General features: G+C 36.4%; 1 protein-coding gene across 7 annotated transcripts in view; it reads left to right on the forward strand.

Annotated features, from left to right (window-relative positions):
• Positions 1-25,462, forward strand: part of ADAM22 (ADAM metallopeptidase domain 22) — a 265,124-nt gene that overhangs the window by 123,246 nt on the left and 116,416 nt on the right. For all 7 annotated transcript variants that reach the window (XM_007504968.2, XM_056800169.1, XM_056800168.1 and 4 more), the window contains exon 4: positions 5,675-5,741. In XM_007504968.2, the coding sequence (XP_007505030.1) occupies positions 5,675-5,741 (67 nt within the window). The remainder of the gene's footprint in view (positions 1-5,674; positions 5,742-25,462) is intronic.

Below are 25,462 nucleotides of genomic sequence, written 5' to 3' on the forward strand. Positions count from 1 at the left end.
TAAGCACTTATACTCTTTACTTATCTATATACCATATTTGTGTGGCTAAGTGTTCTGTCCTTTTTATCCACCTAACCTCTCAATCCCCAGATAATGGCGAACCATGAATCCTCTTCATCATTCTTCATCTTCTGAGGGTGACTTCATCGTTATTAGAAGGCAGAGACAACGTTTAATCTTTCCTCTTTACCCTTACCCTTACCCAAGGGTCTAATACAATGAGCATTTATGGGTGACTGAGAAATAACTGCTGAAATCGGAGTGAGCCAGACAGGAAATGGGTAGTATATGGAATGTATGGAAGGGTCTGAAAGGCAGCTCAGAAGACCCCAGCTATGGTTTAAACAGGGAAAGTTATTACTTGAGAGAAAACTAGACAAATCACTTAATCTCTCCAATCCTGTTTCCTAATTTGTAAAATTAGGATGATGATTCTTGTACTCCTTATCACACAGGGTTGTTGGGAAGGAGGTAAAATGCTATTTACAAGAGCAATGATTTTATTTTATAGGTGCCTGAAGGCCAGTTGCAGTAGTACGTTTATAACAGAGATTATTCTTTGTCAGACTCTGCCTCTTTTGCAGGAGCTTAACCTGAAGCACTTGTGTTATACATTGATTTTGCCTTCACTGAAGCATCATTTGAAATTCCTAATGGAAAAACAGCACTGAAAACACAGCTCCCCCCCCCCTTTTTTACTGCCTTGGTTGCTGAATTTAGATCAAGTAGAGCACAATGGCTCATCAAATATGACTTATAACATGCTCCAAATAAACCATTCTCTACCTGGAACACATAATGCTTATAATCAGTAACCCATCCTTTCTTCGTCTTTCTTCTCATCTTTCTTTTGTATGTTTTCTTATAAGCTGAAAGTGCTAAGTGCTCTGGTAGATGAAAAGTTAAGCTATTTTCCATGGCAAAATAAGCTTCCAAATGGTTTGAGAGAAAAATGATAATGTGAAATTCTCAGAAGATAGGAGAGGAAGGCATTTCTGCGTTCTCTATTCCAGCTCTAAAGATCTGATTGTCACTTCCAATTATAAAAACTAAATGCCAAGTTACAGAACACTAACTTGTTTCTGCCAACTTTCTTTCAACTTAATGATGGTTTGAACCAGTAGGAGGCATGGCTACAAAGTAATGGTACTGTTTTTTTTTTTTTCAACAAAAATACCAAAATTCATAAGTCAACTTGGGTAGCTGTGTGTTTACTCTAAGTGATGCTACTACTGCCAAGGTCTTTTTTGAGATTTCTCGATTATTTTTTATAACTGTTATCATGTTTTTTTTAAATATTCTCAGTTGTCACAAATCTTTGACTTTGGAAAATGTATTTGATTTTTGGAAGCTAAAAAATGATATTTCGAATCAGTTCTGGTGAATAAAGTCAGTGATCAAGATAATATTATTTTTTAGTTGGAAATAATGTAAAGAGATGATTGGATCCCCCCCCCCCCGCATTTCTTCTCACCTGGTTCTGAATGCAGGTCTAAAAAGGAGCTTTGGAAATGTTTTTAGCCATGCCAACATCCTTGAAAGAACTATATGAGCACCTAGCAGGACTACCTTTATGGTCAATGATCATTTGGATGTATACAATCTTTTATAATAGTATAATACATTTATGTGTATGTTTGTGTGTGTGTGTGTGTGTGTGTGTGTGTGTGTAATACTGTCACATTTTCCCCCCTTGGGTTCTCTCAGAACATATGCCCAATATTACAAAGAAAAAAGGCTGATTAAAATATAAATATACACATATGTACATACACACATGAATACATACATGTATGAGTACATAAATACAATGTGTATTGTGTGTATTTGAGTATATACGTTCTAGTTATAATATAAATATATAATATAATCTAGTTATAATAGTATATAATCTAGTTATAAGTTATAATTATAAAGTTATAATATAAGTGTGTATATTATATGTATTATACTAAGTTATATAGGTTTTCCTCAGGTTCTCTCAGAACATATGTGTGTATATATATATATTTATTATGAAAGCATAATTATTCATTTAATTCATTTCTTAATTTATTAATTTAATTAGTAATTTAAATATATATTTTTCTATGGATATACAGATAGAGGTATGTATATACATATTTTAATCAGTCTTTTTTCTCTGCATTACTGGACATATGTCTTGAGAGAATCCAAGGAAAACATATGTGACCTAGTATTTCATATATACGTTTAGTAGTCAGAATTTATATATCCAAATGACCGCTATCAAGATGTCTACCTAAATATAATTATATATACATACACATGCAAATTATCTATGTGTTTGTATATAAGATACATGTACATTTTAATCAATCTTTTTTTTTCTTTGCAATATTTGGCATATATTCTGAGAGCACCTGAGGACAAGTATGTGTGATCCTGTTATGGTTATTTTTCCATAGAAATTGTAATTTGAGTGAATTTAGTTGAAAGTGACATTTGAGATTGGCCTTTGCATGCAATCATACTAGGTTCACTTATAAGAATGAAAGGAATCCCCATCTCAGCTCTTACCCAATCACATTTGCTCTAGGGACATACCTTCTCCCTACACTATAAATATAGAGTTCTTTGATAATTTCTAAACTTATTTTAATGTCCTCAGAGAGAACATGACTTAATGACATAGTTTTTAATCACAGGACTAGAGAAACTTTACAATTAGGAAAGGAATCTGGATGTTTCCATATGTTTCAGCATACTATCACCATCCCACCCCCAAAATGATGGGATCTGGGGAAGTAACCATCATAACTTCAGGGAAAGCTTGGTCAGATGACAGACTGAAAGAAAAAGAATTCATAGAACTAGGCAAATTAGAATAGGCTAGATCAAATATTCTGATTTATCACTCTTTTAAAATAGAATATCGAAGTCTTGATTCCTAAAACTTATCCCTTACCACCAGACAAAATGTTCCCATGAAAAAGGAGCTCACATATCGAAGGGGTTCTCAGGGTCCTCAGCTTCAGTGGTCCCTCCTGAAATCTACCCAGTGCTCCCACACCAAATAAGTTATTTCCCCACAATCTTTGATCCTTCTGCTTCCTAGGAACTAGAAATGGAGCAAGTGCACAGTGAAAGGTGGTAGAGTTGAGACCAAATATGGTAAGGGCAGGAAGGCAAGTGAAATTGTGGTAGGGGTGATGGCCTGAAACAGTAGACAACAGTCAAGATGAGGCTATAGGACAGATTGAGGAGGGGTACAGTGTTAGAAAGAGATGGAAAGACAGAAAATGTTGGTCAAAATTATAAATCCCAGAGTTTGAGACCTTGAATGTAGAGCAGCTCTGAGTGCAGGTAAGATGGCTGAAGACATGGCCATATCACTGGGTGAACATGATGGTCAGATCAATTAGGTAGAGAGAGAGCTTGTGATGAAAGGATATCACAAGTGAAATAACAAGGATGATGAAATTGCTGAAGTTGATGACAGAGAGGAAAGCCAAGTGAAGTCATTGAGGATAGCGAGAGAGTATTCTCGAAATCAATAGATGATAATGACAAAGATGGAGGATTAAGAACTGTTGAAAGGTCAGGTGGAAAGAGCTTCAAAGGAGGATGAGTTGTTGGCAGAAAACAGTGGATAGAAAGAATCATGGTGATTCTTATTCATGGTCATGAGTTGGAAAAGTGTAAAATATAAGCTGCTTCAAGATAAGAGGGTTATCATGGATTTTGTCTTCCCACAGGAAAGTCAGGTTTCTATTAATTGGAGAGTACTTGAGGAAAAGATTAAGGTTTAAGGGAATTGGGGAAAAAGGGGAATCTGAAGGACAGAGTGGGAGGAATTAGAAAAGGTAGAATGAAACCTATGAGAAGCATAACAAGGCAGGGATAAAAATGGGGGAAGGGAAAAGAAGAAAGGAGACATTTGAATCTTAATGTGGTATTTCAGGGTCATGAGTATTTGGGAAGAGGGAAGCTTGGATATAGATTGTTGTTCAGTCTTGTCTGATTCTTTGAGAATCTATGGACTATTGCAGGCTAATATTGCCAATGGTTTTCTTGACAAACTGGAGTGGTTTGCCATTTCCTTACCCAGTGGATTAAGGCAAATGAATGGTAAAGTGATATTCCCCAGCTCACATAGATAGTATTATATCTGAGGCCAAATCTGAACCCAGGTTTTCTTGACTCCAGCTAGCATCTGGTTGCTCCTAGTTGCCTCCTAGAGTTAGATTAGAATAATATTTTAGCCATAGTAGAAGGTGAGGGAAAATGCCAAATTATGTAGGTAATGGAAGAGCTTGTCAAAGTCATTAGTCCCAACTATCTCATTACAGTGCCGGTCAGCTGGAATCTTGGTTAGGATGATTCTTTCTCCTCATACTAAGCTTCCTAGGAAAACAATTTCCTTCTATTCATGTAATACCTAATGATTAAAAAAGAAGGAGCTGGTTTGGAAAAAAAGTTGGCATTGAGGCACCTTTTTAACTAGACATTGGGTTAATATTCTTTTTAACTGAATTCTGACAGTTGACTCCTCAATTAAGGCTAAATATTTTAAAATTGAGAATAATAAAGCATTAAACAAAAATAAATCTGGAGATGAGGTGGTGGGAAGAACTAGACTGTGGGGGGCTTTAAATGCCAGGCCGAAGATTTTAATGTGGTTCAGTTGTGTCTGACTCTTTGTGACCCCATTTGGGGTTTTCTTGACAAAGACATTAGAGTGGTTTGCCATTTTCTTCTCCAGCTCATTTGTCAGGTGAGAAAACTGAGGCAAACAGAGTGAAGTAATTTGCCCAGGGTCACATAGCTAGTCTGAGGCTAAATTTCAACTTTGGGAGATCATCTTTTTTCTCCAAGCCCAGTGCTCAACCCACTATGCCACCTAGCTGCCCAAAGATGTTATATTTTCTCCTTGAGGCAATAGGGAGCAATTGAAGATTTTTCAGTAGGGGGAATATACTGTTTATGTTTCAAAACAAAGTTTTGCTAAACTCAGCCCTGGACCACTGATGTGATGGATAAAGAAACATGTGAAAGTGTTGTCATTCTCCTGGACTCTATGATTTAGTCAGTCTTGCAGAACTTGTTGTGCACTTTTCTCTCTTTGAATGCTTGTTCATACTGGTCTCCATGCTGAGAATGTCCTTTTCTTTTTCTAGTCCTTGGATTCTGTCCCTTCTCATCTTTCCCATTAAGTGTGGCTGCCAGTTCCATTGAATCATTCCATTCTTCAGCTCTCAGTGACTTCTCCTTCATCTTATCTCATAGTATCTTGTACTTCCCATGCACATTTGCTCATACTTTCATTTGTCTAATGTGCACATAGAGATATCTCCTTTTATGAGATAGTAAAGTTGTGGGGGATAGTTTCCTTGGCTGGTTTTTCTTTGTATTTTCGTGGTACCTAGAACAGTGCACCACAAATATCAAGCAATTTGTAAATGCTTAGATGAATTAATATTGACCCAAAAAACTGAAAGGAAAAGGACCAAATGAAGATTTTTTTTATTTAGAAAAACTGCAAATATCCGCTTGCTTTCCCCCCCTGCCCCTACTGCCTTTAATAACTCAAAATTTGACGTTTGTATTGTAGAAATTGATCATAGGAGAGTACATGTTGTTGAAAAGACAGACACAGACTTTGTAGATTTCTAACAGCAGCTATATTCATCTTATTATTCCTTTATTTCAGTGACTTGCTGTCATCTGAATACCTGGAGAGACACATTGACCATGGAGGAAAGATTGTTGAAGTTAAAGTAAGTGAACTTTTTTTTTTTCATTTTGGACTCTATGCGAGAGAGGATTTGTAGACTTTTGCTTTAGACAAAAAATAAAAATTGCATCTTCTCCCAACCCACTTGCTAAGTAGATTCTAATAAAAAGATCTAGGAGGCACAGTGGATAGAGCACTGTACCTAGAATAATGAAGATTTTAGTTCAAATCCAGTCACAGATCCTGTGTGTCCATGGGCAAGTCCCTTAACTACTGTCTGCCTCAGTTTCTTTATCTGTAAAATGGGGATACTATCATAATAGTACTTATCCTCCATGGTTATTGTGAGGATAAAATGAAATAATATTTTAAAAACACTTTACAAATCTTAAAGTGTTATATGAATATTAGCTATTACTATAGTAAAGCAGTTTGGAGCATAGCTTCATAATTCATGATATCAAGAGAGTTGGGGTCATCCAGGCCTGAGAAGCAACACTTTTTAATTAAAAAGCCAATAGCCCCTGAGATACTAAAGTATAATAATGTTGTTTTTCTTTTAAGTGCAAAGCGGGGGGAGAGAGAGAGAGAGAGAGAGAGAGAGAGAGAGAGAGAGAGAGAGAGAGAGAGAGAGAGAGAGAGAGAGAGAGAATGGGTGTGGATGGATGGGTAGATAGATAGATAGATAGATAGATAGATAGATAGATAGACAGATACATAGATACATAGAGTTGGATGGATGGATAAAAAGATGGGATCCAGACAAAGACATCGACATAGAAGTTACTTTTTCTTTTTAAACATGTTCATTTCCCTTGGTGTTTTTGTCTTTCTTTATATTTTCAGTGCTTAGCCAAGTCTTTGGCACCTTGTAAATGCTTACATAATAAATGCTGTTGACTGTTGATTCTGTGTTCTAGTAGTAAAAGGGAGACATTAATTTCAGGATGCAATCACATTCAGAAACTTAAATAATTAAATGTTGTCACCTGGCTCATATGGCCAGTAGGACGTTATTCAAATGTGTCAGTCTGGCAGGTACTTCATTGCCTTTTGTGAGGAGTTGTGTAAAGGGAAAATCAGTTTTCTAGCATGTGTGGAGGCAGAGCCTGGGAATGAGAACTTGGAGAGAGCAGAGTCTTGCTTTTTAAAAAAAATCAGTTTTGTTCAGTGTACAGTGGAAACTGGGTCTCACACCTCTCTGGATCTTATTTCCCTTTCTGTAAAATGGAGACATTGTACTTATTAGTATCAGACATGGCTTACAGCATGAAATCTATGAATTTATAACCCATCTTACCTGTTGAAATTGCAAGAAATGATTGTTGAACCTGGCCCCTCCAAAAAATTCTCATGAGGGAAAGAAAATGAATCATAAAAATGAAAAAATATTTTAAAATAAGAAAGAAAGGAAGAAAGGAAGAAAAGAAAGAAAGAAAGAGAGAGAGAGAGGGAGGGAGGGAGGGAGGGAGGAAGGAAGGAAGGAAGGAAGGAAGGAAGGAAGGAAGGAAGGAAGGAAGGAAGGAAGGAAGGAAGGAAGGAAGGAAGGAAGGAAGGAAGGAAGGAAGGAAGGAAGGAAGGAAGGAAGGAAGGAAGGAAAGAAATTATTTTCTCATCTGAGAGTGAAATAGGAAAACAGTGTAGATAATTTTAGCTACAGATGAAAAAATAAAATGGAAACTCCAAGACAAGTTTGTGGTCTAGATCTTTTTTTATTTTTTAAGAATTCTTTTTCTAGGGGGCAGCTGAGTAGCTCAGTGGATTGAGAGCTAGCCCTAGAGACGGGAGGTCCTAGGTTCAAATGTGGCCTCAGACACTTCCCAGCTGTGTGACCTTGGGCAAGTCACTTGACCCCCATTGCCTAGCCCTTACCACTCTTCTGCCTTGGAGCCAATATACAGTATTGACTCCAAGATGGAAGGTAAGGGTTTAAAAAAAAAAGAATTCTTTTTCTCATATTTGCCTCTTTTTGACTATGTAGTGATGTCTCACCGACAAAGACTCCAGTTTTGCTTTGTGTAAAAACCCCTTGCTCTTTCTGTTCTGCACTTTTGGCTTCACTACTTTTCTCTATTAGTTAGAAGAAGAATATTTTCCCCAAAGCACCAAACCTTCTAGGTCACCACGCATAAACTATTGCCCCAGTTGTAGTGAACTTAAGTCATCACCTCATTATCTTTATGAAATTGTCTTTACCAGAATTCTTTTTATGAAGGCTTAATCATTTCCTAGCCTGCATAGTTTTCTCTGAATCCCCAGTCTTCCAAAGCCCAGAGAAATGGTAGGCCAAAATACTAATGTCTGAATACTTCCCCCTTCTGAGTCCCCTTAGGAAATCTGCATTGATCTCATCCATCACCTTCACTTCTTTCCAATCCATTAAAAAAAATCTAATTCAAAAATTTCCTCTGGGTTTTCTCCAGGAACATAGTGCAACTATTGAACCTTGCCCTACCAGTTTGAATTTCAGATGCCATTTCCTTCCTTGCTGGACCTTCTCTCTTGTTCCTTAATGTAGATTTTTCTCCCCTGCCATGACTGTACCCTTTTAGGAACTCTTTTTTCCAACATGATTTCCCTCAGCATCCAGGTTCTCCTTTTTCTCCTGGTGATTCATATGCTTTCTGATTTTTTTTTTGTTTTTTGTTATTTTCAAATAAGATTTTGTGCATAGCTCCATGTTTCATTATTGTATAACTTTACTTTTCTAAATGCCTTTTTCAAAAAGTAACCTTTTATATGTCAGCTTTCTGCTTAAGGTGTGTGTGTGTGTTATATCCAGTTTTATTCCAAGAGCTAGTTATTTTTCTAAAGATTAATGACATCAAGCTGAGTATTATTAATTTTCCTCATTACTCTGACTTTTTATAAGAAGTATTTGTATAATTTTGGTGATGTTGAGCATGAATGAAATTATTATATTGATTTTGAAGAGGTTGATTGCTTAATAGAAGCCTGATATTCATTTTAAGTGGGGTCTCAAACTAGACTTTTTAGTGGTTAAATTTAGAAGTTGATAAAGCTTCGCTTGTGAGTAAATTTCTCGAAGCAAAGTTCATGATTTAAAATGGCACAAATGTGAAAGGGAGAGTAGATATAATTTTGTATGAAAAAAAGGTACAAACGGTGGGAAACTGTCAGAATGTAACTGTCAGACTGAATAAACAGCTGAGCTACTTATAACATCAAGGTTTGTCTGTATATTAGCTGATCCTGGCATTGTATAATAGGCACCTCCTCTATTGAAATCTTTCAAATAAAAAAAAAGGGAGCCTGAATGTAGACCAAAACACACTCTATTTCACTTCCTTCATTTTTTTACTCAAGATCTCTTCCACACAATGACTAATATGGAAAAAAATGTTTTATATGATTGCGTATGTAAAATCTATATTAGATTGTTCACCATCTCAGAGAGTGGAGAGGAGTGGGAGAGAATTTAGAACTCAAAATTTTAAAAAAGTGAATGCTGAAAATTGTTTTTACAGGAAATTGGAAAGTTTTTATTTAAAAAAGAAGAAATCTTTAAGGATAAAAGTGAACTTATTGGGAGCCATTTTTAATGTATTTACTCTGGTAGGAAATGTGATGCAATAAGTGTCAGGTATTTGGAATCAGAAGACCTGAGTTTAAATCTCAGTTCTGCTATTTATGGAATGTTTGATCTTGAGCAAGTCATTTAACCATTCTTGGCCTATTCTGTAATTGTAAAATGAGTGAAATGGAGTAGATTATTTATATTAGAATGTAAGCTTCTTGGGGGCATCTTCTGTCTTAGCCGGGGACTGTCTGGTTTTTTCAAACCTCAATGCATAATATGTAATAAGCATTTAATAGATGCTGTTGTCATTCATCCCTTAACTGATAATGTACAAGACTTATAATTATATAAATATATTATTTTTGTCAAACAATACCTTTTCTAGTGAGGAGAGGAATAAATAGCAATATAATAATATAAACAATATAATAAATGTTATTATTTACATATAAATATATATATTTTAAACCTTTCTTTTCTCAGATTTGGCATAAGTACTGGTTCCAAGGCAAAAGAGCAGTAAGGGCTAGGCAACTGGGGTTGTCATATGCCCAGGGTCACCTAGCTAGTGAATATGTGAGGTCAAATTTGAACCCAGGGCTCTCCTTCTCTAGGCTTGCCTCTCAATTTACTGAGCTCCCAGTTGCCCCAATATTTTTTTTTAGAACTCTTACCTTACGTCTTGGAGTCATTGACTCCAGGGCAGAAGAGTGGTAAGGGTGAAGCAATGGGGGTTAAGTGACTTGCCCAGGGTCACACAGCTGGGAAGTGTCTGAGGCCACATTTGAACCTAGGACCTCCTGTCTCTAGGCCTGACTCTCAATCCACTGAGCCACCCAGCTGCCCCTGACCCCAAAAATTTTTTAAAAGATAACTTTTACTCCTAGATCTATAATCCTCTGAGGACAGAACAAAAATAAAAATCACATAGTGAAACAATTAACCAAAATGTTTGAAGATAGTTTCCTAGTTAATTTAATGTCCAGGTTAATTTAGAGCTACTTTGGCTAATCTTTTTATTTGAACCATGATTTTTATTTTCATCAATTCCTCAATTATATATGCATATCTACATAGATAGATAGATAGATAATTTGCAAATCCTTACTTTTCATCTTAGAAACCATACTCTATATTGGTTCCAAAGCAGAAAAATGAAAAGGGCTGGGCAATAGGTTAAGTGACTTGCCCAAGGTTACACAGTGAGGAAGTATCTGAATTCAGATGTGAACCCAGGATTTTCTTTCTTTAGATCTGGCTCTCAATCTACTGAGTCACTTAACTGCCCCTGATTTGTATTTTTAAAACCTAAATTTTCTATAACACTTTAAGGTTGAAAATTCTTGCACATTAATTGCCTAATTAGCTTTTAATGAACATCCTGTGAAAGAAATAAAAGAATTATGACCCTCAATTTCCATATGAGGAAACTGAACATTAGAGAGATTTTAGGAATTTCCCAGTCATACAGGTAGTATTTGGAATTGTGGCTCAAACAATGCTACTTTCCAAAATGTCTTAGCTCACATTCCTGCCTTGGTAAATACCAAAGAGTGAGTATAATTGTATGCTTCCTTGATGGTGGAGCATCCTTCAATGCCCCAGTGTCAATCCTAAACACCTATCCTCAATGGAAAGTACTCTGGTCATGGAAGCTAGAAATAGAAGAAATGGAAACTACCTATTCACTGGTCCCTAACCCCTACCTCCAGGGTGCACCAAGAATAACTCTGTCATTGATGACATCATTATCTTCTTCTTTATCCCTTTCCTTAAAGCTGAAGGAAGCAATGTATTCTTATTCATTTACATCTCCCATTTGGTAGATGACAATGAATTGAAGTTTATTTCACCAGGGTAGAATGTATTGCAATTTGGATTTATTGTGTTGATTTACAGCTTTAAATTCTCTTAATTATTTGTTTAAATTATTTATTTATTTATAGTCTTTCATTGCTACCCTTAAATAGAGATGCTTGTTAAACTTTCTATTATATTTAACTATATATCATAATTTATAAATTAAAACTAGTTACAGTTAATAACAATTTGTCATTAGTTATGATACAATACAGTTATATGTGATATTCTGTAACTGATATACAATAGAACTAATAATAATATCTACTTATTCTCATTCACCCTCGCTGCCAGAGAGAACCAGAGCCTCTGGTGGGAGAGCCAGTGTTGTGTGCACTATGGCGCCACCTAGCTGCTAGGGAAGAACAGCACCTCTAGGAAATGAGCCTGTGTTGTGTACATTATAGAGCCACCTAGTTGCCAAGGAGAACTAGTAGTTCTGGTGGGGGAGCCAGTGTTGTGTGCATTATTGGCGCCACCTAGCAGCCAGGGAGGTCCAGCACCTCTGGGGGAGAGCCTGTGTTGTGTGCACTATGGCGCCACCTAGCTGCCAGGGAGGACCAACACTTCCAGGTGGAGGGCTCCCTGAGCCCTCTTCAGAGCTGCTCATCCACCTTTCACCCAACTCTCCCTGTGATGCCAAGAAGCTGCAGCATGTGCAGTGGCCACAGCCCGGTCTCTGTAGTCAGGCTAAACCAGGTTAAGGCCCCCAAACCTGTTGGTGAGTTAGGAGGGCGTCTACCCCAAGCAGGTGAAAACTCCCCCTAGTGGAATGAGCAGATGAGAACAATTGGTTCCAATGGCCATGATGGGTTGGAAGGCTTTGAGAATGTGGGAGTTTGAAGTAGAGAAATGGCTGTCCTTTGGAGAGAAAGGGTTGAAGTTAGGAGAGAAGGTGGAAGTTTGCTATTCACTAAGTGGCTCCCTACATCAGAGAATTCATAGATACGAGCCCCCTCCCTTTCTGCACAAGAATTCTATGAGGTCAGTAGTGCTATTATTATCACCCCCATTTTACAGATGAGGAAATTAAATTGTTGAGAAGACCAAATGAGAAAATTATTGTAAAATGCTTAGCATAATGTCTGGCACATAATAGGTGCTATCTAAAGATTAGCTATCTTTTTTTCATTAATGGTTTGAGGAAATACACTGGAAAAAGGAAATCAAAGTCTTTGATTATTTTCTGGAACGAGTATTGAACTGCAGAATTAAAACTGAAGGATTTGATTAGAAACTTGTAGGTATCCATTTAAGTACATAAGAAAATCTTAGTTAAGGAAGCACCAGTTAAGTAATCCCAGCAATTGAGGTTAGTGGATCTCTTGAGTAAACTAAATAGATTGAGTCTTTACTAAGTCAGACATTAATATGTTGAACTCTTGGAAGAGGAGGGATGGTGAGGAACTGGGTTGTCTACGAAAGGGCAGTCTGGCCCATGTTGGGAATGAATTCTATGTCATCTAGAGTGTTATAGGGTTCATGACTCCAACACTATTGTCTGGATGAGATAGAGATAGAGAGAACCCATCTTTAAAAACAAACATTAAAAATTAAAAAATATGCACCAAAAAGGGAAAAGGGAAATTCCTGGATGCCTCCAAAGAAAATAGGTGCTTTAGGTGAGGAATATTGAATTACTTTTACAAGCAGTCTCTCTAGTCATCCTTCCAGGGAATCTCTCCTTAAACCATTTCTAAAATACTGAATATGTGAACATATTCAGAATTCCTGTGTTCAATCATTCTAAACATTCAGGGTAGATATGAATACAATGAACCCTCTAGAGCCTGCTGACTTCTTGACTAGCTTTTAACTGAATACTAACCTTTCCTTTGCTTGAATTATATACCCTCAACGATAAATGTTTCAAAGTCTTAAAGATGTTCATATTGTCAGGTAGAAATTTCCTACAGAATCATGGAAGAGAAGGCAAGATACGGTGTTGAACAGAACTCCTTGATATAGAGGAATAAAGGTAGGGAGACAGACTAGACTTGTGATTTTATTAGTACAGGGAACTCCCAGATGAGGAAAATCTCTCTCCCAATGCAGATCAACCAACACCTTCTCTACATCATTTATCAGAGCCCAGAGTCCCAGGGACAAAATTGGGGATGCAAAGGAAGAGAATTGAATAGGTTGACTGGAACACAGGCAATGATTTGGAAATGAATAAAAATGTAATAATTTCAAGGAGGAATCTCTACAGTCTGCTATAATGCTTCTTCCCAGGGTAGTTATTCAATAAATGTTGAATTGTTAAAAGCTCTGTGGGTCAGAAATGGGTCCTGATGAAAGACCATGGAGAATGGAGGAGTGGATGTACTGTGGGAGGTAGAGAGAGGGAAGCAGAGAAGGGAGCAAGCATTTTCTGAACCATTTTCTGAAAGGGTTTACATTTTGGGGGAGGGTTATTTTTTCATTTGTTTTTGTGATTGTAGGAACTTTTTACGTAAATCTGTAGTTTTGTGAGAGTGATTTTAAGGATTTTTGGACAGATGAGTGAACTAAGGCAACAGGGATGACTTCAGTGAACCCATGATAGACTTAATGTCTGCTATCTAAGGACAAGCTAGGCTAAATTAGCAGAGATTGATCTCCCAAGTTGGCTGGGGTATGGTGATGATATTTGGCCACAGGGTCTAAAATACTATCCACCAAGTGGTTGAGGAACTGTGATCTATGTCTGTGGAGGGACTACAAAGCCCTGAATGCTTGTATTAAAAGAGGCCAGCATAAATAGCCCTGGCATCTCTGGGGAACAGTTGAGTGAATGAGTGTGATGGGAAAGAGATTTTAAAAACAAGGAAGAAGGTTGTATTTTTCTAATGAGTATCCTGCTTTCCAAGTTGTACTCTTCATTTTTAACAATTTTTAGACTTGAATCTCAATGATAAATTTCTATAATTATAGATTTGTGACTATAGATTTCATCATCATCCTTAGTTGTCGTAAGTGATAGCTGCTCCTTTAAGAGTTCAGGTCCTGCCTCAGACATTGGATGTGTGACCCTGGGCAAGTTAGTTGATCTTGTCTACCTTATTTTCGTCATTTATAATATATGGATGGTAATGGCACCTATCTACTTGGGGTTTTGGTTTTAAAAGATTGCTCTATTACAAAAATGAATGAAATAGGTATTGAGTGATAATACATATATAATCCAGTGTAATTGCTTGTCAGCTCTGGAATAGGGAAGGAAAGAGGGGAGGGAGAGAACATGAATCATGTAACCATGGGAAAATACTTAAAAATAAATAAAATTTTAAAAAATCATTTGAAATAAGTAAATAATAGCACCTGTTTTACAGACTTATTATAAGGACCAAATGTAAAATGATTTCAAATGTTAAATTGCTGTAAAAATCCTATAATATATAGAAATTACATATATAAGTATATATATGAAATCCTAGAATAATAAGTACTGTAATTATTCTTTTCCTATGGAATGAAGTAGAAAAGTATTTTATTACTTGCTTATTATGTCCTAGTGCTAGGATACAAATAGAAAAATTGAGAATACAGGCTTTTAAGAATTTACACTCTAATGAGGAAGATAATATAAAAGAGAGCTCAGTTCTTAGAAGATGAAAAGGCCATGTAGTACTTGGGTTTTTGCAAGAAAGGCAGCAGGGCAGATGATAAGGTCCTGAGGATCTTGGGAAGTAATGGCAAGTCAGATGGTCCCTGATAAAGAGCATAAGTTCAAGGGTTAGAATGGAAGAGGCTCTGGGAGAACTCCAAGGGGTGGGGAAGGGGCAGGGGGCAGTCATCAACCATCTGAGAGTACCTCTCCATTTTTTTTTTAATGGGAGATGGTCAAAAGATCATTTTTCCCATTTGAAAAAGAGAAATCTTTACCTCTGGCCTAAGCTTCTTTGTCTTATAGAGAAGACACCCTTAACAGGACAAAGCAATGGAGAGGAAAGATGTAAAAATTCATCAGAAAGGAAAAAGAACACTTAAATTGTCCACTTCTAAGAAAAACTGACATCTCTTTGCCTTGAGTTTATTGTGTAATTCTTTTGAAATTTTTCAAAATTATGAAGCATGAACTTGTAGCTGCCTGCTTGAGTCCAGTTCACCATAAATCAATAATAACTTCCCCTTGCTTTTCTCCCCCTCAGTCACACACTTATGTGTAGGTTTCTTGATCTGCAAAATGAAGGAAGCTATATTTGCTACCTGACTAACTCCCTGGCCAACGAAATAATATATGCAGGGTCTTTTAGAATGTTTCCTTCAGTAGAAAGATGATATATTAATAATATGGTACTATAATTCTGTGGATTAGCCTTCCTCAAAAAAACCAGTGTTTTGAATTTGCCACTGGTTACAGAATTTTATCTTATTTAAAACATAGGTTATATTTTAGTGGTTGGGCTGTTAATACAGTGTTCTTTCTAAATGACAGCACTATTACTTAGCATAGCTTTTTCTATAGACAGACTATTCTTACAATATCATGGCAAATAATGAAACAGTGCAGAATGCTCCAGCTGTTCCTTCTTTGACAAGGGAAAACATAAAAATGGCTATTATCCTGCCATACTGCAGCAGAGATATAGTTTTTACCCCAACAGGAAAAAAATGAACAAAAGGGTTAATCTGTTTTTGCTTACCCTAGAGTTCAAGTTTCCTTATTGATTCTCAAAACTGCATTATCATTCTGAATCTCAGCTTGCCCTGCAGAAGCAAGAAAACTCAATTCTGGAGGGAGAACCCAAACTCTGCCATGCAGTGCCCTTTGTTGTGTTGGCTCATGTGTTGGCTTAGCCATCCTGTCTGTAAGTGCAGAGATGCAGCTTTGCCTTCCCCACCCCATAGCTGCAGTGAAGCTCAGCATCCTTTTCATCTCTCCTTAGGTTATCAGTCTATCACTGAGGCTGCTGCTGAGATAAAAGACAAGTGCAGCTGGTGCTGCTGAGGAATCTATATAGGGGCTCTTTATCCTACCCCCAGCCACCTTGTATGCTTCCTCCCTCCTTTTCTACCTTCCTTCCCTCTTTCTTTCCCTCTTTCTTTCCCTCTTTCTTTCCCTCTTTCCCTCTTTCCCTCTTTCTTTCTTTCTTTCTTTCTTTCTTTCTTTCTTTCTTTCTTTCTTTCTTTCTTTCTTTCTTTCTTTCTTTCTTTCTTTCTTTCTTTCTTTCCCTCTTTCTTTCCCTCTTTCTTTCTTTCTTTCTTTCTTTCTTTCTTTCTTTCTTTCTTTCTTTCTTTCTTTCTTTCTTTCTTTCTTTCTTTCTTTCTTTCTTTCTTTCTTTCTTTCTTTCTTTCTTTCTTTCTTTTTCTCTCTCTCTCTCTCTTTCTTTTTCTCTCTCTCTCTCTCTTTCTTTCTTTCTTTCTTTTTCTGAAGCACTTAATGTAATCTGCCTTTCAAAATGCTTTCATTTTCTTCTGCCTACCTTTCTTTCATGCTCAAGCAGCTGGTATCTTCCCATAGTAGGACTCCTTCTGGGATAATGCAGCTATCAGTCATTTAGACAGTAACCAAGTCAGATGCCCTGGGAGTCTATTTTTAACTTGAATAGAAAGGTTTCTTGAAATCAATCTAATTTTAGAATTTGTCTCATCTGCTCCTAATTTTATCAACATTTCCTCCAAAACCCAACTTCAAAGTAGTGCACCACCAGGCTTAACTCTCGTTTCCCAAGTGCCCTTGGGCTTTATTTTCCTTGTGCTTAACTGGGAAAATGCTGACCAGTGAAAAAAATCAGTGATATATATTTTTAACACCTGACAAGCAACATGTTAAACCAAAGGCCCTCACTAAGGTCCTTTGAGGGTCTGTGGCTGCCATGGTGACAGATTCTTTCTACCTTCCTGTTGGCCCCTGGAGAATGGTGAGCTTTCTGTTCACCACAGTGTATGTAAATAAAGCTGATGAAAAATTAGCCCAAGCAATTAGTGGACCCATGTGAGGGATGCTTTGCAGATACAACTATCTAAATGTGAGAACTTGGACAAATGTTTTCCTTGTTTTTAGCGCTCTAGGGGATGTAGGCTACAAAAACTTGGCTCCATAGTTCTACCTTGGGATTGATCTCTCCAAAAAAAAAAAGTATAATGAGAGCCTTGCAGGGGGGTAGAGTAAGGAAGAGCTACTGCACAGTGAGGATATTATTTTAGCTGTTCCTGAACACAAAGAGCCAATCTGAGGCAGCAACAGTATTATCTTACGATTGTTTTTTTTTTACTAGTAAAGGGGGGTGGGGAGATCACCCTCCTACTAGATTAAATTTAAAAAAAATTATCAATCCCATCCATTTACATTTGTGAAGTAAAGAATATCCCTATGCTAAGTAAAAATTACTCCAAATACTATAAAACCTGTTTTTAAAGCTTGATAGCATATAATACATTTTTGATAAAATTCTTAATGAACTAACTTAGAATAAAATACTTTTCTCTATGATTCCTATTGCTCTCTTGCTATCTGTATTCCTTCAATCAGATTTCAGTAACTGACCATGATTTTAAAAAACTACCATTAATGTCATTTTTTTTACTCACTAACAAATATCCCTATTCCTGTATTTCTGGTTATTATTGATGGTCAATTTAATTCCTATATACTGAGTTTTCTTCCCACACTGCCCTTTAGGGGCTTCTTACGTGAAATCCTTGAATTAACATATCTGTAATTATTTTGGGTTTTTTTAAACGCTTACTGTCTTAGAATCAATATTGTATATTGCTTCCAAAGCAGAAGAGTGATAAGGGCTAGGCAATGGGGTGAATTAAGTGACTTGTCCAGGGTCACACAGCTAAGAATTATCAGAGGCCAGATTTGAACCTGGGACCTCCCATCTCTAGGCCTGGCTCTTAATCCATGGAGGCCATCTAGTTGCTCTGCTCTGTGATGCTTTAAAAAATAAATTTAGTGTACATATTCTGAAAATTCATGGAGAGGTAATAAAAATAAAATGTTTTAGGTCTTGATTGTATGTTCTTCTGACTTAGAAAGCTATATAATTGCTAAGCCAGTCTCAGCACATTTAAGCTCCTGTGAACATTTGAGTTTCCCTTTCTAAAGTGGAGAAGGCTGTCCTTGGTGTGACTATTTCTTTGCTAAATTTCTATCGTGTCTTATTAATAAAATCTAATCAGTTTTATTCCACTTTAGGAAAGCAGTAGATATAAGAGCAAATATCTGTTATCAAATGTCCTTTTTAATATAACTTCTATTTCAAAAGTCTCTTCCATAGAAATTATATAGATTATAAAATAAAGACTTAAAAAAAAAAAAACCTCTTGCCTTCCTTCTTAGAATCAATACTATGCATTGGTTCCAAGGCAGAAGTGAGGTGAGAGCAAGATAATTGGTGTTCCATGACTTGCCCAGGATCACACATCTAGGAAGTGTCTGTGGCCAGATTTGAATCCATCTCTATTCCTTGCTCTCAATCCACTGAACCATCTAGCTGCACCCTATACTATAAAGACTTTAGTCATCTCTTTAAAAAAGAAAGGCACTAAGAATTAGTTATTGCCATTCTATGAGGTGCTTCTCCCAACAGAATGAAGAAGAATATAGGAGGTTATCTTTGTTCTAAGGGGACCTCTGAGCTAAACTTGTTTTAAGGGAACAATTAAATTCCATTGAATTTGTAAAATATGCATAACAAAATACAGTTAAAGAAAGAGACCATATTCCAAGTTGGTCATTTACTGCATGGAAATCCTGGTATGTGCCATTTGCAGTGGTTTGAAACTCTTGCATATGCTGCCCTGAAGCTGTACTGGATGTTGCCTGGTAAGAGGCCAAGCCCTTGCCAGGCTTTTTGGGGAAGTACACTAATTCTCTTAGGCTACAGGACCAGATTTTGCATTAAGGAAAAACAACACTATTGTTTACAGTCCAGATCATTTGAAAGAGAATTACTTCTCCTTTCACTCCAGTAATCCTGATCCACATTGGTTCAACAATCTCTTGGTGATACTCCACTTTTAATAATGGAAAAACTCACTTTCAGTTGAGGGATGGATATAGAAAAGTAGATTTCCATGATACCATTTTGAAAAGTCATGTGTCTAGAAAGTCAGCATGTCTTCTCATATACTGATTTACCACAGGTCCTATAGAATAAGTCTGACTGACTATTTTATTGTTCAATCTATCTTTGTTTGTTTTTATTTTTTTAAGTCATTTCATGCTTTTTTTAACCCCATTTGGAGTTTTCTTTGCAAAGATACTAGAGTGATTCGTCATTTCCTTCTCCAATTCATTTGATGAATTAAGAAACTGAGGCAAACAGGGTTAAGAGACTTGTCCAGAGTTACACAACTAGTAAGTGTGTGTAATCAGATCTGAACTCATGAAGATGAGTCTTCTTGACACCAGGCACTGTGTCCCCTAACTACTCTTAATGACCATTTTACTCCCATGCTAAATAGATAAATAAATTCCAGTGGTTTCCCATTACCTCAGGGGTAAAATGCCCTTTACAATCTGGTCTCAACTTATTCTCTCTATCTTTTAAATATAATTCTCCCCCTCATCCACTCTATGTTTAATATTAATTAATTAATTAATTAATATTAAATCAGACTTTTTTGCTCCTCACACTTGAATTTTCATCTCCTGGTTCCCATTTGCCTGGACCTCACTCTCTCCTTTCAAATCCCCAATTTCTAAAAATCTCAGTTTATATTCCAAATCCTACATAAGCTTTTCCTTAAAAAACAACAACAACAACTAGTTTCTGTCAGTAACAATTTTAATATAGAAGGACAAGGGCTAGACAATCAAGAGTAAGTGATTTTGACTCTCAGCCCTCATACCCAGAAAATAAGCTGAGAATAACATCAAGCAAGGGCTAAAGTTTAAGAGGGTACCCCAAGTTCTCAGAAAACAGAGCCTACATATAATTAGATAGGGAAAAATGAGCAAACAACAAAGAAATAACTAACTCTAACAAATTTCTATGGAGGCAGAGAGTAAGGTACAGACACAGAAGAAGACAGTGAAAGCAAAGGAAACACATGCAAAGTTCAAAATAAAAATATGAATTTGACTCAGATTCTCAATGAGCTCAAAAAATACTTCAAAAACCAATTAAGAGAGATAAAGGGGAAGAGAAATGAAAGTGATACTAGAAGAAAGAAAAATGATACAAAGAGAAATGAAAGTGATGCAAGAAGAAATGAGCCCATTGAAAAAGGAGAACCAAAAACTGACAGAGGAAAATCATGTCTTAAAAATCAGAATTGACCTTCTAGAAAGAAATGATTTCATGGGAAATCAAGAAACAATAAAGTAGAATCAAAGGAATTAAAAAAAACCACAGAAGAAAACATAAAATATCTTATTTTTAAAAACTGACCTAGAAAATAGATCTAGGAGAGACAATTTGAAAATTATTGGACTATTTGAAAGCCATGATCAAGAAAATGCCTTGGATATCATATTATAAAAAGTTATCAAATAAAACTGTCCAGAGATCCTTGAATAAGAAAATAAAATTTAAATTGAAAGAATTCACAGATTACCTCTAGAAAGAAATCCTCAAATCACAACTTTGAGGAATATAATGGCTAAATTCAAGAGCTACCTAGCTAAGGAGAAAATTCTTGAAGCAGCCAGAAACAAGCCATTCAAATATCATGGAGCTACAATCAGGATCACACAGGACCTAGCAGCTTCTACATTAAAGGATCAAAAGGCATGGAATATGATATTCAGGAAGGCAAAAGATTTGGGTTTACAACCCAGAGTCACCTATCCAGCAAAAAACTGAGTATATTCTTTTGGGAGGAAAATAGTCATTCAATAAGATAGAAGATTTCCAAGCATTTCTAAGGAATAAGCCAGACCTAATCAAAAAATTTGAAGTCCAAACACGAGACACAAGAGAAGCACAAAAAGGAATGATGAATTGGAGTATTTCTTTGAGAACAAGAAAGACCTCCAGGAATTGAAGCAGATCAAAAGCAGCAGAACCAGGAGAACATTATACACAGAGATTGATACATTATGGCATAATCAAATGTAATGGATTTTCCCACTAGCAGCAATTCAATGATCTAGGACAATCCAAAGGAACTTAGGAGAAATAACACTGTCCACATACAGAACTGTGGGGATGGGAATGCATAAGAAAAACATATCTCATGATTTGATATGATATGATTAGGGTTTTGGCATTAAATTATCACTATTGAAAATATGAATAATATGGAAATAGGTTTTGAATAATGATACATGTAAAACCCAGTGGAATTTCTCATCAGCTCTGGGAGGAGATGGGGAAGAGAGGTGGGAAAAATCATGAATCATGTAACCATGGAAAACATGTTCTAAATAAATAAATTATAACAAATAAATAAATCAAACATTAAGTGACTTTCCCATGGTCACCCAGCTAGGAAATGTCTGAGGCTAGATTTAAACCGAGGTCCTCCCCATCTCCACACCTGGTATACTATCCACTATACCACCTGGCTGCTTCCATAAGGCCTTTCCAAGTCCCTATGAGCAGCATCCCTCTCTACACTTCACATTTCCATTTATTTTGATTATATCTTATACTATAAATATATGTATATCTTTTGCTATACTTCTTTACACCCATTGTCTCCCCCTAAGAATATAAGTACCTGTGAGGGCAAGATTATTCAATTTTGTCTTTGTATTTCCAGCACCTAACACAATATGGTAGATGTTAATCAATTAATAAGCACAGTCTAGATCATTATATTATTAAATAACATGATGTTGTGATGAAATAAGTACTTATTTTGGGAAGCTTTCTACTTAGAAAATAAATTATAATAAAATGTTTTAAGTATTATCATTTCTACTCATTTGTATTTTTGCATTTCAGTTTTATTCATCAGTCAGAATACCTTCAGTAGTTTACAAAATTGTCATTGTTAATGTACATTTTTACTATTTTATTCAATTAAATCTTGGTCATCCAAATGACAAATCCAAATTGTTCAATATGGTATAAGAGAAATTATTATTTCCTACCTATTTTTACTTAGAATTTATTATACATTCCTTTACTTTCTTCATAGGTGATCGAGGCTATATAGGACATTTTCTTTCTGAAACACAGCACTCCATATAGGGTAGCTTCATGGCTACAAATATATTACAATTGGAAACTTTTTTGCTGTCTGAAAAAAGTAAATACATGAACTAGTTCTTAGTACTGACATCTAACTTTCTCATACTCTGGTTATGGAGTTCCTTTCAAAATTCAATGGGATTCTACAAAAGGAGGAAATGGACAGTTTTGTGGCTTAGACTGGAACAAAGCCAAGAATGTTATTTGATTGTAAACCTGCCAAAGTGCTTGAATACTCACCCATCCACCCCCCAAACCCAAGTAAAGCTGGTATATAAATTTAATAAATGAATAAATCAGATGGAGGCATCTGATGTTATTTATTACCATGTGCTTCTTCTAAAGTTATTCTTTATACTAAATTCTTCCATTTCTTTTGTATCCTTCTGATGGAGCTTGATGAGTCCTGCTTTTTTTTCTGGCAGATGCATTTAGACATATGCTTCTCTACCATCTCAAAATCAATGTGGTTTTGAGAAGGCCTCAGATGTCATGGTTTAATTCTCTTCTGCTTTATAGAAAATGATTCTTTGGGGATTAAGTAAAAATTGCCTTCCCCTGGGATTCATGTTGGACTCATCTAATTCCATCATCATGTATAATGTATCAGTTTCCTAAATGACCCTGTTAAGATTTCAAGAAGCCTTAACTTGTGACCTGAAAAGAATATTTTGGCCATTGCTAGTTTACATAGGTTGGGTATGTTCATAAGGGGCGGAAGGGTAAGGAAGAATGGCAGCTGTTGTCAGCATGAATCTTCTCTAAGCTGTGCCAGCATCTGTGAGGAGAAAGATAACTCATGCAGGTTCACTTCTGAAATCATTATTTCTTTTCTTGCTTAAATACAACTGCACTGTGATTCCTTTTCATTAAAATGCATCATAAGGGGTCATTTCATTTGTTCATGGTCTTGAGTCTTTCTAGGAGTACACAACTATCTGTACATAGAAATCAGATTTTAGAAATAAAACTGATCATTTTTTAGCCGGGTACAAAATTCATTGTGCCCATAGAGGCACTCTGAATTCCCCTGGATTGTTATTATTCTGCTTGAGCCAGAGTGAACTATTATAGTAATTACGAAGGAGCTGGCATTTCTCCTATTCCCTTTTTATTTGTTTGTTTATCAAAAAAGAACCTGGCATGAGGCAAATTGTACCAGGCAAAAGTACCAGGCAAATATACCTACTGAGAGGCAAATTATCTAACTGGTAGTTTTAAAAATCAGAACTAGCTTTTTAAGTACATTTGTATGTGAAATGTCTATATTTTATAAATTCTGAAAAATGAGTATATACTGAAATAGGTATATGAAATTCTGAAACACATATAGGTATTCCTTGTTTTTATATTCATTGATAGCCAAACAAGGTCTTTGGGATTAAGAGGTTTATGCACTCCCCAAAATCATTCCTCCATTATTCCAGACACAGTATACACTTTATCACTCAACCAATAAGTTGACACATTTATCAAGTGTCTATTATGTGGCAGGCATTGTCCTAAATACTGGGCATATGAAGACAAAATGACACAGGTCAAGAACATTCTTCTTAAAAGATAACATGTTTATAAGTGTAAAATCAAATAACAAATATACACAAGGAAATACAAAATAATATGGGGAGGGGGAAAAACATTAGTACCTGGGGAAATGAGAAAGACCTGGAGTTTTGAAGGAAGTTAGGAATTTTCAGAAGTTAAGGTGAGGAGGCAGAGCATTTTAAATATGAGAGGAATAGCCATTCCTGAAGGGCAGAGATGGGAGGAGTAGTGTATGGATTTGTCAGAACAAGAAGGGGGATAACGTATGCTAGTAAACCTGCTGAGGCAGACTGGAAATGGATACACTGGACTTTGGGACTCTGCTGTGCTCTTTCATCTTGTTTTGGTGGCTCATAAGGCTCTCTCCTGGGATTTCTTCACTTTTCCCTCTCACTTCATGATCTCATTAACTCTCATTGATTCATTAACCTTCACTGTACCACTGATTCCCATATTTATAGATCCAGTCAGCATTAGTCTCTCCTCAACTACAGTCCTGTATTGCCTTTTGAACATCTTGAACTGGAAGTCCCATGAGCATCTCAAATTCATTATGTCCAAAGTAGAACTCAGATCCTCCTCACTTGCCAATTTCTTCATGACTGTTGAGGGCATCCCCATCAAGAGGGGATCACCTAGACTCACAATCCAATGCTAATCTCAATGCCTCACTCTTGCCTACCCCACCCCATTTTGAATCAACCCAAACTCTTTGTTTCTACTCTCTTGGATAGATTCTTTTTTCTCTACTTGCACTGCCATCACTCTAGTTCAGGCCCTTATCAGCTCTCACCTATCGAAACAGCCTTTCTGATCTTTGTGTCTCAAGCCTCTTCCCTGCTCTAATATCCACCTTCCCCTCAGCTGTCAGTAATTTTCCTAAAGCCTGGGTCTGACTAATCTTTCCAACCTAATACTCAAATTTCTGTAGCCTCACTTACCTTTAGGGTCAAATATAAAGCTCTGTATTTGACATTTAACACTCATCTCACCATAGCTTCTTCCTATCTTTCTTCCTCTCAGCTGTCTCTTAAGCAGCTTATATCTTTTCCTATGAAATTATCTTCCACCTACTCTCTATATATTTCATGATACTTCTTAATTTACATATTGTTTTCCCTATTAGAATGGAAGCTAATTGTGAGTGGGGACTGTTTTTTTGTCTTTCTTTGTATCCTCAGAACTTAGTGCTGTGTCTGGCAGATAGTAGGTTCTTCATAAATGCTTGTTGACCAACTGTTTTGGTTCTTGCACATCCAAATACATATTTATAGCTCTTTGAGACTTAGAAGCCTGATGGATTAGGGAACAAGAGGAGGTGGAGGTACAACTATTGGATTCATGGTTAACGGATCCATGGGAGCTGATGAAATCAATGGATGCAGAGGGAAAAGAAAGGAAATCCCAGAACAGAGATGTATGAGCCACCAAACAAAATGTGTAAACGGGACGGTTGCCAATTCAGACTTTGTCCATCTAATCAAACCCCAATGATCCAACGTGCTTTTGAACCCATTTTGGAATGATGTGAAGCAGGCTGTAGAAAACAGAATTCAAAGAACACTGCGCACACTGACTGCAGCTACAGCATTATAGGCAACAATAACAATAACAGACACTTCAGATGCTCAGAAGAGAAGTAAAACATGCCTAGGAAACAAGGTAAATGAAGTCACTAAGTGTTAAAGTTAGTATATGCATTTTTTGGTGTTACATTTAACTCTTGATAAATAACACAAG

Source organism: Monodelphis domestica, chromosome 5 (assembly GCF_027887165.1).
Source record: "Monodelphis domestica isolate mMonDom1 chromosome 5, mMonDom1.pri, whole genome shotgun sequence".
NCBI classification, from domain to species: Eukaryota; Metazoa; Chordata; class Mammalia; order Didelphimorphia; family Didelphidae; genus Monodelphis; species Monodelphis domestica.